The sequence below is a fragment of the Capricornis sumatraensis genome, chromosome 7 (genome assembly GCF_032405125.1).
Source record: "Capricornis sumatraensis isolate serow.1 chromosome 7, serow.2, whole genome shotgun sequence".
NCBI lineage: Eukaryota > Metazoa > Chordata > Mammalia > Artiodactyla > Bovidae > Capricornis > Capricornis sumatraensis.
This window is the reverse complement of record NC_091075.1, coordinates 104,882,664-104,899,077: the sequence shown is the minus strand read 5'-3', so window position 1 is coordinate 104,899,077 and position 16,414 is coordinate 104,882,664. Positions and strand designations below refer to the sequence as shown.

The following is a 16,414-nucleotide window of genomic DNA, read 5'->3' as shown; positions in this document are numbered from 1 at the left end:
GCAGCTAAGACCCGACACAGCCAAAATAACTAAATACCAAGCTTCTGTGTTTTCAAAAAATAAAATAAAATTATATCAGTAAAAATAAAACACACAAATCTTGCCTAGAAGGTCTAAAGCACTTTGACACAAAGACTGAGTCTCAGTTTATAACCCAGGTACAGATATTCAGACACAGTGGTATGCATTCATCTTAACTTTACTTGGCACTTCCCAAGGACACAAGAACCTGGGTCTATTTTACAGTCCAAACCTGATGCTGACCCCTTTAGCCATAGCCTGCTTTGCTTTGCTCCTCTCAAACACAGCTTCCTTTAAAGTGAAAAGTGAAAGTGTTAGTCCCTCAGTCATGTCTGACCCTTTGTGACCCTGTGGACTGTAGCTCATCAGGCTCCTCTGTCCATGGCTTCTCCAGGCAAGAATACTGGAGTGGGTTGCCATTCCTTTCTTCAGGGGATCTTCCCAACCCAGAGACTGAATCCAGGTCTCCAGCTCTGCAGGCAGATTCTTTACCATCCACATCATTTAAATATCACCTCAATTCCACCCTTTCCCCCAAATCCCACAAGAGTTCTATATTTTCCTTTGCTAAGACTCCAAAGCTGTTCTGGTGGGCAATCTCCTTCCTTGCATTGGGTCTGGAAGCCTGATTGTATCAGACAATTTGCTTCTGGTTGTCCAAAGCTGATGGGCCTGTGTGCTCAGGCTCTCAGTCATTTAGTCGTGTCAGATTCTTTGGGACCCTATGGACTGAGGGCCCTCCAGGCTTCTCGGTTCATGGAACTTCCCAGGCAAGAATACTGGAATGGGTTGCCATTTCCTTCTCCAGGGGATCTTTCCTTAAGTTGACAGGGCTGGGTACAATTCTAATCAGTGTACATCTAGAATGAGATAAGGAAGCTATGAGGAAGCCCACTTAGAAAGGGGAAAGGAGATTGTTGCTTGAGGACAAGGTAAGAATCCATTGAAGGGACTCAGGATATTAGGATGAGACAAAACGTATTGAATGCACTTTGGTGCCAAGCACAATTGTTGGTTGGTTAGAGCCTCAGTATCTCCTGCCTTCAGTTCAGATCGAGTGAGGATAGCAAGGAAGATTTCATGGTTTCAACTACGGAAAGTATTGACACTAAGAAGGTAGGAGCCAGGACCCGCTGGTTGTGACTGAACTCTTGGGAGCAGGCAAATGAGCCAGTGATACAAGTTCAGGCAGAGTAGTCACTGGCAAGCGGGTTTGACTGGGGCCTCACACAGGGTCATGTGTGGGAATTAAATTCTGCAAGGGACAAAGTGTTTTTCTCCCCACGGACACTTCTTCATCTGTTTGAAGGGAAGATGCAGAGGGGAAATACTAAGGAGGAAAAGAAGGAAAGAGTAAAGGAGGTGAACTTCCCTGCTGGTACAGTGGATAAGAATCCGCCTGTCAATGCAGGAGACACAGGTTTGATCCCTGATGCAAGAAAATCCCACATGCCATGGAGCAACTAAGTCCGTGCACCACAGCTACTGAGCCTGGGCTCTAGAGCCTGGGAGCCACAGACACTGCACCCTCATGCCGCAACAACTGCAACCCGAGCTCCCTAGAGTCTGTGCTTGGCAACAAGGGAAGCCACTGCAATGAGAAGCCTGCTCACTGCAGCTAGAGAGTGTTCCTGGGCAGCAACAAAGACCCAGGGCAACCAAAAGCAAATAAAAAACAAAACAAACAGAGCAAAGCAGGGAGAACTTTAGCTAGAGGCAAAGCCCCAAATAATGGACTTGGGAGTAAAGGAAGCACTTTCTGATACAGCTCTCTGTAAATAACAGTGTTTCATGCTAGGGTTTGGGGAGGTGCAAATTGATGGAAAACCCACTGAGCCTCCTATATGGGTGACCTTTAGAATTTATACCATTTTCTGAGCTACATGAGTGCCCTGTAGGAGTTAAGGCTTGTATTCCTTTTTCTTTCTTTCTTTTTTTTTTCAGTTTGAACCCAAGATCCCTGTTCAGAGGGGAGGGGTTGGGAACATTGAGTTATTGGCTTGTTTCACTCTCCAGAGGATTTGCTTACAAGCAGCAGGGAAAGGATCACTGTGAGAACACAATGATATTTTCATCCGTGCCTGGGCTTTTCTGTTCTGTTTCTGCTCCTTTTAGGGAGAAGAAAATCGTTCTTGGTTATTTTGGGCTACAGTTTTTCAGAACTTCCATTACAAATCATAAAGCAAATTTGACTTCTGGGAAATTCCATTCCAATTGATAATTTAAAATCTATTTCTGTGGTGAGGTGAGGACTCTCTAAAGGTTATCTTTTTCATAATCTGCTTTAGAAAATAGATTTTATAGCAAAAAACAACAACAACAACAACAAAAAAAAAAACACTTACTACATTTTTTTGATTTGTGGTATGAGTAGGTGCAGAAGAAATTTCTGGGTCAGGTGAAGGGTAAGATGACCTCTGAGAGCCAGTTTTAAAATCATGCACCTTAATCATAGGCTTCCTGAGTTTCTCAGGGGTAAAGAATCTGCCTGCTATGCAGAAGTTGTGGGTTTGATTCCTGGGTGGGGAAGATCCCCTGGAGGAGGGCATGGCAACCCTCTACAGTATTCTTGCCAGAAGAATCCCATGGACAGAGGAGCCCAGTGGGCTATGATCCATGGGGTCACAAAGAGTCGAACATGACTGAGTGACTGAGCATGCATGCATCTCAGTCATACGTGCCGTAATTCATGCAACAAACATGAAACCTTAAAATCCCAATAAACCCACCATCAGCATCATGACAGCCTCTTGTTCAAAAGATGGCACTGTTACCTCGGCTCTTTTACTACCGGTCCCCCGCCGCCACCCTTCCCCCACCCCTCGGCACACATATCACTCTTTCTTGTTCTATTGTTTTTTTAAAAACACCACTTCGAAAGTAGGAAAGAGACTTAGAGGTTTGTAAGGAGAAAAGTGAAGATGAAAAGTAAACCCATAATGATTACTAGCAGTAATAATGTTTTATAACACTTTTCCAAACCAATGACTTTTGCATCTTTTTTTACTGCAATCAACAGCATACGCATATTTAAACACATTTGTGTATGTAAGCATACAGAGACAAATAACATCGTTGCACAGAACACTACACATTGTGCACTAAAGGTTTTTCTTTCTTATTCTTTCATTTTGCAAAGTGGTACTCATGAGTCATGATATCATGATTGACTAAATGAGTGGAAACCTGCAGTTTAAAAAAAAAAATAAGGCTCTGATGGGCAATAATTAGCAGATAGTTCATTAATCTTTAACCCACAGAGTAACTGAATAGCAATTTTATTTTCTAATACCAGACTTCTTGTGTTAAAAGAATCTGCTTTTGAGACATTCTCTGTGAGTGTCTCCTTCATTTTTACCTGCAACACAAATGGAGGTCAAAGCAGACATGATTACAGAGGAAATCAGGACCATAGTCTTACTTCCTGATTTCTGACATCGGTCGTAGATTCAAAACAACATCCATCCCAACACCCAGACCAGAAACACCTTTTCTAGTAAAGTCTTTATAAGAACTGACTGGAAATTTATCCAGCTTGACTCAGGTGACACCTGCAAAGTTTCTCAACTAGAAAGAAAGGGTGACAGAAAAATAGGGACAGGTGAAACACCTAAGACATTTCATAAAATGAAATACAAAACGGCTGGGAAGAGAATGTCAGTCTGTGTGTAATGAACCCATATTCAAAAAGAGAAAGTTAAACACATCATGTGTGGTAGACTTCCACGTGTTTTTAAAAGGGGGATATACCTGTTTATATGTGCATAGAATATTTATGAAAATCTCTGCGAGATATTAATTGTAGTAATGGGAATTGGCTCTAGGGAAGAAAAATAGAAGACGGGGAGTCTGGAATGATAGTCAGTTCAGTCGCTCAGTCATGTCCAAGTCTGTGACCCCCATGGACTGCAGCACACCAGGCTTCCCTGTCCATTACCAATTCCTGGAGCTTACTCAAACTCATGTCCATTGAGTCGGTGATGCCATCCAACCATCTCATCCTCTCTCATCCCCTTCTCCTCCCACCTTCAATTTTTCCCAGCATCAGGGTCTTTTCTAGTGAATCAGTTCTTTGCATCAGGTGGCCAAAGTATTGGAGTTTCAGCTTCAGCATCAGTCCTTCCAATGAATATTCAGGACCAATTTCCTTTAGGATAGACTGGTTGGATCTCCTTGCAGTCCAAGAGACTTTCAAGAGTCTTCTCCAACACCACAGTTCAAAAACATCAAATCTTCAGAGCATCATATTTTTGTATACCTTTTCATTGTGTTTAAAATTTTTATTTTGTGTGCGTGTGTATATATATATATAAATTTTTCAATTAATTTTAGGGAATTTCTTGGCTGTTCAATTGTTAGGACTTGGTGCTTTCACTGCTTGGGCCCACATTTAGTCTCTGGATGGGGAATTGAAATCCTACAAGCCTCGAGGTGGACTGAAAAAAAAAACTATTTTTTTAAAATATGATAGAGGAAGTAAGTACTCACAAACTCATTAAGATGAAGGGCATTTTCTTGTTGATAGTCATATAAATAGATGTTTATTATAGCACCAAAATTCATTTTCTCTCATTTGTATATCATATAATTTACAAAGAGTTTCATATTCATTGCCTGACTTAATGCCCATGACAACATTTTGAAATAAGTAGGACAATTACTAGAAGCCACAATGTACAAATTGGGAAAAACAAAAAATCCTGAAGCCTAAAGGAATTAAAAGTCTAGAGCATATTTTAAGGGAAGAAGTTTGGAGTCATTTTCATGACTATAATATAGTAGAAATCTGAAATTTTACAGTATTATGAGTTACCAAGTAATATATTAATAGCTGAATTTTTAAAGCCATCAGCATTATTACTTGCAATATTGATCTCTTAATTAAGAATATCTTGCATAAATGAAGGAGAAAAAAACCCTACTGAAACTCTTTGTGTAAAATATGCCTAGTCGCAGAAAATAAATTGTCAACTAATAACTGGTTGAAAATTAACATTAAAGAAGCTGCATTCAAAACTTTGCCATATAGAATTTTACCTTTGAATTAGAACAAATGCAAAATAATTACCAAAGTAGAAAAAGAGGGAACTTACAAATCATCACTACTAAATCTTGAATAATACACTAAGGTTTATGGTTATGGTTGTTATATCTTCCAGAGTCCCAGACAAGCCAATTTTATACCTCCTTTCCCCAAGTAATTATTTATAGCAGCCCTTTCACTTTCAAGGCTGTCCTAGTTTGGGTGATAAATTATATCACCCTGTTAAACATCACACTCTAGTCTCATACATCTTTAAGATCCTCATGTTCTAGGGTTAGGACTTCATCTTAAAACTAAGAACTACCCTCATTCACGCAAAATCATGCTCAGATTTTAGTTGAATGCACCAAAGAATGTTCAGACTACCGCACAATTGCACCATTTCACAGGCTAGCAAAGTAATCGTCAAAATCCTTCAAGCTAGGCTTCAACAGTATATGAATCGAGAACTTCCAGATGTACAAGCTGGGTTAAGAAAAGCAGAGGAATCAGAGATCAAACTGCCAACAGCCGTTGAACCATAGAAAAAGCTAGAGAATTCCAGAAAAACATCTACTTCTGCTTCATTGACTACACTAAAGCCTTTGACTGTGTGGATCACAGCAAACTTCTGGAAAATTCTTAAAGAGATGGGAATACCAGACCACTTTTCCTGCCTCCTGAGAAACCTGTATGCAGGTCAAGAAGCAACAGTTAGAACCGGACATGGAACAACAGACTGGTCCCAAATCAGGAAAGGAGTACGTAAAGGCTGTATATTGTCACCGTGCTTATTTAAGTTATATGCAGAGTACCTCATGCAAAAGGCCAGGCTAGATGAAGCACAAGCTGGAATCAAGATTGCTGCAAGAAATATCAGTAACCTCAGATAAGCAGATGACACTACCCTTTTATGGCAGAAAGTGGGGAGGAGTTAAAGAGCCTTTTGATGAAAGTGAATGAGGAAAGTTAAAAAGCTGGCTTAAAACTCAACATTCAAAAAATGAAGATCATAGCATCCAGTCCCATCACTTCATGGCAAATAGATGGGGAAACAATGGAGACAGTGACAGACTTTATTTTCTCAGGCTCCAAAAATCACTGCAGATTGTGGCTGCAGCAATGAGGTCAAAAGATGCTTGTTTCTTGGAAGAAAAGCAATGACAGTCCTAGACAGCGTATTAAAAAACAGAAACATTACTTTGCCTACAAAAGTCCATATAGTCAGTGTTATGGGTTTTCCAGCAGTCACGTATGGATGTGAGAGCTGGACAATAAAAAAGGCTGAGCACTGAAGAATTGAGGCCTTTGAACTGTGGTGCTGGAGAAGACTCTTGAGAGTCCCTTGGACAGCTAGGAGATCTAACCAGTCAATCCTAAAGGAAATCAATCCTTAATATTCCACTGGAAGGATGGATGCTGAAGCTGAAACTCTAATACTTTGGCCACACATGGGAAGAACTGACTCATTGGAAAAGACGCTGATGCTGGGAGATATTAAAGGCAGGAGGAGAAGGGGATGGCAGAGGACGAGATGGTTGGGTGGCATCACCCACTCAATGGACATGAGTTTGAGCAAACTCTGGGAGATGGTGAAGGATAGGGAAGCCTGGTTAGCTGCAGTCTATGGGGTCGCAAAGAGTTGGACATAACTGAGCAGCTGAACAACAACAAGTGACTCTCAGATTTTTAACAAAGTGAGCAGTTTCCAGACCAACTGTTTGGCTTTATTAAAGAGATTAATAGGGAGTCTCAGGGTCTGATTTGGGAATTTTGGTCTATGGGGATTTAAAAGCAAATATGAACCAGGTTTGACTTGGTGAGACTGAGGAAAGTAAAAGTGAAAGTAGCTCAATCGTGTCCGACTCTTTGCGACCCCATGTACTGTAACAGTCCCTGGGATTCTCCAGGCCAGTATACTGGAGTGGGTAGCCATTCCCTTCTCCAGTGGATCTTCCCAACCCAGGGATCAAACCCCAGATCTCCTGCATTGCAGGCGGATTCTTTACCAGCTGATCCACTAGGCAAGCCCAAGATTGAGGAAGACAACTAAATCCTCTTACCAGAGTTCTGAACAGAGTTCAAAAAGTGCATGCCCTCCAAGAGCCCTTCATTCATGAATTCGTTTATTTATTAATAGTTGGAGAGTGGCAACTTGAGGCAAGGCATGTTCTAAATACTGCCTCAGTTTTCGTCAATAATTTTACGAACTTTATGCTGCATTTCCAGCAGTGCTTTGCAGGAATGTGATCTTGTATGTGAGATTTTGCTGTTTAAACGAGCCTCTAAATTCTTTTCTGTCTAGAACTCTTTAGAATTTCCATGATTTGTAATTACTCTACTCACTAATTACAAAGATTATTCTCATGTTTTGGGTAAATTAAATGGTTACTGTGATTTTCTTTTTTATGTTGCAATATATTTCTTCTTTAGAACAAGCAAATGAATTGTAGCCAAGCTGGAGATCATGATGAGAGCATCTTTTACTCAGCTGTAAGCAGACCATCTACTCAGAATATAGATATAATTACTGCAAGATTAGGCCAATGCCCCTGGTTATTTATAAGATGTGTTTGTGTGCTAATACATTTTCTAAAGCACTTGGCATTTAAACTGTATTAGTATGTGATTACTTGAGGTTTCTGTGTAAAGTACTAAAGAACATTTTAATTGTTCTTCTATGTTTGCATTTACACTTTTAACAAAATCTTTTCAGAATATATTTAACATGCATGTACAGTCAGATTCTCTCTCTGAGGGTGTTGGAACCCGGTCCTGAATCCGACAACTTGACTCTTTCCTTGTGTCTGTAGATGTATGGATCTTTACATAGGTCTTCTCTTTATTCCTCCCCCTTCTTTACTTTCCTGGAAATCTGTATTTCCTATCGATTACTCACCAGAGTTTTCACAAAAGGCATCTTGTGGGGTTTTCTTTAGTTCTAATCGTCACTTGTTGAGTGATTACTGTCACTGCCTTCGCTGTCACTATCACTGTCGCTACTACCTCCATTGTTGTTGCCATTACCAGACTTGCTCTCGCTGTCGCTGCCGTCGCTGCTGTCACTGTCGGATTTAGTGTTGCTGTCGTTGCTGTCGCTGCTGTCGCTGTCGGATTTACTGTCACTGTCACTGCTGTCGCTGCTGTCGCTGCTGTCACTGTTGGATTTAGTGTCGCTGTCACTACTGTCGCTGCTGTCACTACTGTCGCTGCTGTCGCTGCTGTCGCTGCTGTCGCTGCTGTCACTGTCGGATTTAGTGTCGCTGTCACTGCTGTCGCTGCTGTCGCTGCTGTCACTGCTGTTGCTGCTGTCACTGTCGGATTTAGTGTCGCTATCATTGCTGTCACTACTATCGCTGCTGTCACTGTCTGATTTACTGTCACTGTCGCTGCTGTCACTGCTGTCACTGCTGTCACTGCTGTCACTACTGTCACTGCTGTCGCTCCTGTCACTGCTGTCGCTGCTGTCACTGTCTGATTTACTGTCACTGTCACTGCTATTGCTGCTGTCACTGCTGTCTGATTTGCTGTCACTACTATCACTGCTGTCACTACTGTCACTACTGTCTGACTTGCTGTCACTACTGTCGCTACTGTCTGATTTACTGTCACTGTCACTGCTGTCACTGCTATCACTACTATCGCTGCTGTCACTACTGTCACTGCTGTCACTGCTGTCATTACTGTCACTGTCTGATTTACTGTCACTGTCACTGCTGTCACTGCTATCACTACTATCGCTGCTGTCACTACTGTCACTGCTGTCACTGCTGTCATTACTGTCACTGTCTGATTTACTGTCACTGTCACTGCTGTCACTGCTATCACTACTATCGCTGCTGTCACTACTGTCACTGCTGTCACTGCTGTCGCTGCTGTCACTACTGTCACTGCTGTCACTGCTGTCGCTGCTGTCGCTGCTGTCGCTGCTGTCACTGTCTGATTTACTGTCACTGTCACTGCTGTCACTACTGTCGCTGCTGTCACTGCTGTCATTACTGTCACTGTCTGATTTACTGTTACTGTCACTGCTGTCACTGCTATCACTACTATCGCTGCTGTCACTACTGTCACTGCTGTCGCTGCTGTCGCTGCTGTCACTGTCTGATTTACTGTCACTGTCACTGCTGTCACTGCTATCACTACTGTCGCTGCTGTCACTACTGTCACTGCTGTCACTGCTGTCGCTGCTGTCACTGTCTGATTTACTGTCACTGTCACTGCTGTCACTACTGTCGCTGCTGTCACTGTCTGATTTACTGTCACTGTCACTGCTGTCACTGCTGTCATTACTGTCACTGCTGTCACTGTCTGATTTACTGTCACTGTCACTGCTGTCACTGCTATCAGTGTCACTGCTGTCACTATCTGATTTACTGTCACTGTCACTGCTGTCACTGCTCTCACTGCTGTCACTACTATCTCTGCTGTCACTGCTATCAGTGTCACTGCTGTCACTGCTGTCACTGCTGTCATTACTGTCACTGCTGTCACTGCTGTCGCTGCTGTCACTGCTGTCACTGTCTGATTTACTGTCACTGTCACTGCTGTCACTGCTCTCACTGCTGTCACTACTATCACTGCTGTCACTGCTATCAGTGTCACTGCTGTCACTGCTGTCACTGCTATCATTACTGTCACTGCTGTCACTGCTGTCGCTGCTGTCACTGCTGTCACTGTCTGATTTACTGTCACTGTCACTGCTGTCGCTGCTGTCATTACTGTCACTGCTGTCGCTGCTGTCTGATGTATCTTTGCTGTTGCCTGATTTGCCATTGTCATCACCTCCATTGTTATCATTGCCATCACTATCATTATCATTAGCATCTGATGTGTTATCACTACCATCATCATCTCCTTTTGAGCCACTGTCATTGCCATTGTCATTTGATTCATCAGAGTTATAAGAAGTATCTCCTCGGCTACTGTGATTATTATCATCTTCAGAATTGGCATCATCACTGCCATTAGACTCATCACTGCTGTTGGGATCATCTCCTTGCATGGATTCACCATCAAACTCATAACTGTCATATCCATCACTGTTACTGTCACTGTGTGTTTTGCTGGGTCCAAGCTTATTTCCAGATTCCAGTTTCTGGCCAGCTCCTTGTATAATGTCAATCTCTCCTTGTCTCTTGACATTTCCTTTGCCCACAATCATTCCATGTTGGCCTTTACTCTCTTTATCTTCATTCACTTTCCCAGCTTCTTTGGTAACATTGTTTCTGTGGCCACTGCTGGGACTTTCCATTTCCATTCCCTATGGAAAGATGGAGAAAAGAATGATTAATCAGTGAATGTTATGCTGCAAAATTGCATTGGTCTGAGGAAGACTGGGGAAATTGGCCAGAGAACAGGAGTTGGGATTCCAGTACTTCAGAAACACCTGTCTGTGAAAATGTGCTTTATTGTACTTGAAAGTACTCTAGTGTTTAGATTATAGACCATCCCATTCATGTTTTTATCCAGTAGGAACTTTTGTAAATAGTTACATGATGCATTAATTATTTAGCATAAGACTTTTGAAGAACTGTAACCAAATCTTCAGAAATTTCAACTTTTTAAAATTGTTCCATAGCAATGTCTAATAAGGACTCTAGCTTCCCCCCATTGAATATTCAAGTGATTTAGGTGCAAAAATACATGACTGTTCATCATGATTTATTTTTGTGCTACCATCATGGGCAGAGGAGTCTGACAGACTACAGTCTATGGGATTGCAAAGAGCTGACACAACTGAGTGACTGGGCATGCACACACACCATCATTAAGGGAAGGGGAGGAGTTAAACTGCCATTGAAATAAACCAGCTTCACAAGCTAACCTTATCGTGGCTCTTCCCAATAGCAGGTGGATCTGACTTTTCAGTGATTCTGTTTTCCACAGCTTTGTTCTCTCTGTGACTGGGTTTTTGAGTATCCTCTGTTTTCTGGCTATCATTGTTTTCTGGAATACCGGCAGAATCTTCCTCACTCTTGGAGATGTTGTCTCCATCAATGACATGGGTGTCTTCTTTGTCCCCAGGGCCATCATCTTCACTACTAACTGAATTTTGACCTAAGCTATTGTCCTCATCAGCCTCTTCTCCATGAGACTGACCCTCCTGGCCCTTGCTGGTATCACTACCCTTTTCTCCATTCCCTATTTCTTTACCTTCATCATCACCAGAGCCCTTGTCTTCATCTTCATCTGCTCCATTCCCACTAGGACTTCCTTCAAAATTATCCAAACCAACATCTTCTCCATTTCCAGCTCCACTCCCCCCTGGCAATACCCCTGCCTCCTCATTCCCACTTCTCTCGTCTCTCTGAGGTGTTGTTTCACTTGTGTCAGCCCCATTTCTACAGGAACTCCCATTGATTTCCACCTCCTGACCTGTACTATTACTGCTTCCAGCTACTTGATGTCCATCTTCTTGGACAACAGTGGCGTCCTCACTTTGACTTGTATTTCCAACAGCTGCATTTTGGGAATTGTTCTCAGTAATCCCATCAATATGGCTCCCATTTGCTGCTCCAGCATCGTGGATGATGCTTACTTGTCCCCTGAGGCCATTTGCAGTGATGCTGTCTTCTTGTCCTTGGATCCCATCCTGGTTGTATGTTTCTGGTTTTCCTGTGCTCCCCTTTAGATCCTCTGTATTCCCCTTTTCATTTACTAACACGGAACCTGTAGAAGAACTTTTCCCTCCCACCTCTGCCCACTCAGAACCATTTCTCTCTCCTTTGTAACCATCTTGGATATCCTGTGGCCTTTCTCGATCATTTTCATGCATGAGGCCACCACTTTCTTTGGTGGTATCATTGGCATTTAATGCATCCTGCAAAAGAGAAATAATTCATATTAAGTTGTGGATATCATCTTAAAGTAAAGCAAACTGAAAAGATGAGCATCAAATTTCTGGAAGTTAATGGAATCTAAAAGAATTTAGAAATACATTTTACATCTTATACCTGTATTGGCACTTTTGATTTTGCTAGAAGATTTAAATTCACAGTTTTGTCAACAGCATGTCTCTCCAACGGCTTGATTTGAGGGACCTACCAAAGTGAAAATACTGGAAATTGAACATATTCTTATTTTGTGTACATGTGTGCACACATGTGCTCACACACATGTGCACAGACACACGCACACACATATTATCCCTAAATGAAGGAAAAAAGATATAACACAAAGGCCAAAGTATGATCTAGTTGGGTACAAAAGAAAAGTGACTTGTTACATGAATTCCATAGAATTTAAACTTGGCATATAGATATTTTTCATAATAATATTACCAATTTTACCAAGGTTTTAACCAGATCACTTATCTCAACACTAGAAAGGAAATAGTCTTTTATTAAAGATGAGGAGACAGCCTGTAAATGTGTTATCACACTTACATAATTTTAAAAATAAAAAAGAAAGAAGATTACCTAAAAAAAATAAACGAGCAACAAGGATATATTGTGTAGCACAGGGAACTATAGTCATTATCTTGTAATAACTTTTAATAAGGCATAATCTGTAAAAATACTGAATCACTATGTTGCATATCTGAAACTAATATAATACTGTAAATAAACAATATATAAATAAATTTAAATAAAAATGACATTGAAAAAATGAGGAGACAGACCTTTGGTGTTTCTGTCTGACAAGTTTCTTGTAGCAGCACCAGATCCACCCTAAGAATAATCTTGGCCAAAACACCTAAGAGAATAGTAGGTCTGACCAAAACCAGGGCAGAAACAAAGGCAAGCCTATGCTACTTCTGTGCCTTCAGGAGCACAACAGAAAGAGTTAAGCAAATCTCAACTACAGAAATACCATGAGGAAAGCATATCAAAATGGTAACTGTAGCAGCTGGCTAATAAAATTACAAATGACTTAATTTTCCTAATTTATCTTTGCTGGTGCTTATCTTTCAAATTTAACTTTCTGAGTGAAACATTAGTTTTCCCTTTGCTGAAAAAAATGTGATTTTTTTCCTATTTTTCTTTCTTGAAACCTTCTTAAACAAGGCTTCATTGATAATTAGAATGAAATTCACAGGGCATGAGCAAAGATGGACAGGCTCCACAACTTCTAAGCATTAAATGTAAATTAATCTGAATGAGTTTTAAAAATAACAATCCTTCCAACAAGACAGGAGTTTCACTTAGAAGACTGGGAGCATGAGTTGGAGTGTGTATTTAGTTTTGTTGAGACCCCAAACAGGTCCTATAAAGTCTTTCATGCAAATCTAAAAGGGTAGGGTCAGCTGATCTGCAAGATCTCAAGAAAAAAATATACACACACACATATATATGTGTGTGTGTGTGTGTGTGTGTGTGTGTGTGTGTATACACATATATGCGTGTGTGTTAAGAGAGATAGTAAAGTAAGAAGGGTTTTTTGAGGAAGGCATACTTACTGGAATGGCCCATGCTACTGCCCAAATGCAAAAATATACAATGATCTTCATTTTCTATAGGAATATTAATCAGTGGCTGTTATGGGAGAAAAAAGAACAGTAAAAAATTACTTATAAAGCAAAAGATGATAACCATATAATGCATTATTTTGGTCTCTAAGCATGTGCCTCTTTCCTGGGTAAGGAGTATGAACACAACATGAGAAGAAGCAGCCAAGACTCAATGTTCCAGTACACACTTGAGTACACACATGTTGTCTGTAGTCAGTACACACCAGGAGTGGGGTCACAGACATGCACGGGCATTATCCAGCTCAGCGTGATGATGAGCTGCCTAACTCGGTGGTTTTCCAGTGAAGGCGTACAGCCAGACAGTTACAAAAGCCATAACTATATCTTTCTCCTTCTGTTGTTCCTGCTAGCAATAACATCTCTTCTGAATAGTTTTCATCAAGGATCAACTAATTCTGCTAAGAGTATACTTAATAGATGAAGGATTTATGATTCCCACCCCAAATCCACACGTGTCTGGGCTACACTAGACTGTACAGAAAAGAAATTGCCAGCACGAAGACGAAAGGATATGGAGTTTGGATGCAGAGACCTAGGTTCCAATTCTATCTTTGTTACTTGATGTGCGAGCTTGAAGAATTTAAGTAGGTTTCTTAAGCATTTGATTCCTTGGTCTAGGATAATAATAGCTGCACTGTAGGATTATCCCAATTATCTTAGCAGAAGATTTTTCTCTGAGGAGCTTTCTCTGGCTCCAAGTCAAAGCTCATTTGGTGGGATTTCCCTGATGGTCCAGAGTTTAAGACTCTCCCTTCCAATGAGGAGGCACAGGTTCCATACCTGATTGGGGAACTAGGGTCCTAAATGCCACGGGGTACAGCCAATTTTTTTTAAGGTTATTTGGTGTCTCTCTCCTCCTTATACCTGGCAGAAGCTGGTAGCACTGCACTGCCAGAACTGAGCTGTTTTCACTGTTTTCGAGTAGGCTGGCAGCTACTTATATGTTCCTCTGCCCTACTGAGAGCTCCTGAGGTCCAGGAGACTGTCTTGGTGATCACAGTATTCTAAAACATAGCATAGCAAAAGCCATTTTGTGAACACTGTGGATAAATAAACACTTACTACTGTAAGCAGTGTGTAGCATCGTTCCGGCTATTTAACCATCTCTTAATAAATGATAGCAATTATTATGTGGGACTTCTGAAGACTTGACCCTTCACTCCTGTTAGAATTCACCTTCAGAATTAGTCTAGCATACATTTTGTGTATATTGAGATAGATACTGAGTTCATGAGAATCAAAATTTTAAATAGCTATTTACTACAAACTGTATTTCTTGACATAATGATGCTAGTCCTATAGAAAGGAAGGAAGAATTTTACCTCTGTTTCATGCACTCCCACTGGATTTTGAGATTATAATACTGTAGATCATAAGATAGCCTAGATTGATTTTAATGTTGATAGGGGAAGCATAATAAAGTCTCCATGAATATCAACTGTCTTAGGAGAATTGGCACTTTTCACAGAGGAGAAAATCCAGTTTCAGAGTTACTGAGGAGGCGGGGAAAATGTGCTTACTCTTAGAGCTGTTCAGTAGAAAGCCAAAAGTAGCTAAACTTCCTTTAAAAATGCTAGAGATTAAAAATGAGGCTGATGAGACCTCAGGACACCAAAGTGCAGAGCTCTGGGGCGTGGCTCTGAAAGAGCAGCAGTTTAGTAAGCAGAGGCTATAAGGTCCTCTGCAGTCCCAAATATAGTTATTACATAGACCCTACAGAAGACCAGTCTACTCTATGGTTTGGAGGACACATGATCTCCTGGAAAGGAACTTATAGTGAAGGCCAGAGTTACGTGTATCCCATCTCTAAACTGCAGTCCATCAACCTGACCACTTTAGTTCTCTTTCAGATCTACTCTAGAACAACTGCTCTACGCACAGCGCGCCTTGTCACTGTATCCACAGGTAAGTAAAAGGCATGAAAGACACTATAGAAATGGCTTCAGTTTTATCAGCCTGAAAGCAGAGGCTTTGGGATCATGCGAACCCCCTTCAGATGATTTCATGTATTATCACCAATAAAATGAGATTTTACTTAGTTACCTTGAACAAGTTAATAAAACCTTGAAAAGCAAGTTTAACTAAAGCCCTGTTTCAAAGTCCAAGTGTTAATCACTTGGTCATGTCCGACTCTTTGCAACTGTAGCCCACCAGGCTCCTCTGTTCATGGAATTCTCTAGGCAAGAATATTGGAGTGGGTAGCCATTTCCTTCTCCAAGGGATCTTCTTGACCCAGGGTTCGAACCTAGGTCTCCTGCATCTCAGGCAGATTCTTTACCGCTGAGTCACCTGGTAGATATTTATATCTGGGTTGTCTAATGTTTATCAAAACTAATCAAAGCAGATAATTACCAAGATTCTACCTCAGTTTGCCATTTTTTTAGTAACGTGTCTTTTATTTCCTGAAACTATCATTATATCATGAAACAGAAAAAGTGTGTACAGAAGTAGACACTCCAGATTTCCTAAGTAGAAGTATTTTAAGCTAGTTTTAAAACCCTACTGTCAATTAGCAAAATAATAATAATAATTTTTAGGTCAAAGGTTGATTTTTTTCAGGGACCAAAAAATTAAATGTAGATTGAGATTTATTCATTCATTCAAAAACCATTTGAAGGCCTAATGTGGGCCAGATATTGAGCCCTGGGACCAGATATGAACCCTGGCCTTATCACTGACTAGATTAGTCAAACTTTGGAATAAATGTAATTTAGTGCATCAAATCACTTGCCAATGCAGGAGACCCAGGAAACATGGTTCAGTCCCTGGGTGGGGAAGATTCCCTGGAGAAGGAAATGGCAACCCACTCCAGTATTCTTGCCTGGAGAATCCCATGGACAGAGGACGCTGATGGGCTACAGTCCACGGGGTAGCAAAGAGTCAGACATGACTGAGCC

At 41.1% G+C, this 16,414-nt stretch overlaps 1 protein-coding gene across 1 annotated transcript; it reads right to left on the bottom strand.

The window, feature by feature from the left end:
• Positions 1 to 7,985: 7,985 nt before the first annotated feature.
• Positions 7,986 to 13,496, bottom strand: DSPP (dentin sialophosphoprotein). Its single transcript, XM_068975740.1, has 4 exons — positions 13,446 to 13,496; positions 12,001 to 12,087; positions 10,872 to 11,867; positions 7,986 to 10,307 (listed from the first exon to the last, which is right to left on the bottom strand). Exons 1-4 carry the CDS (start codon positions 13,494 to 13,496, stop codon positions 7,986 to 7,988), a joined length of 3,456 nt encoding a protein of 1,151 aa, XP_068831841.1.
• Positions 13,497 to 16,414: the final 2,918 nt, after the last annotated feature.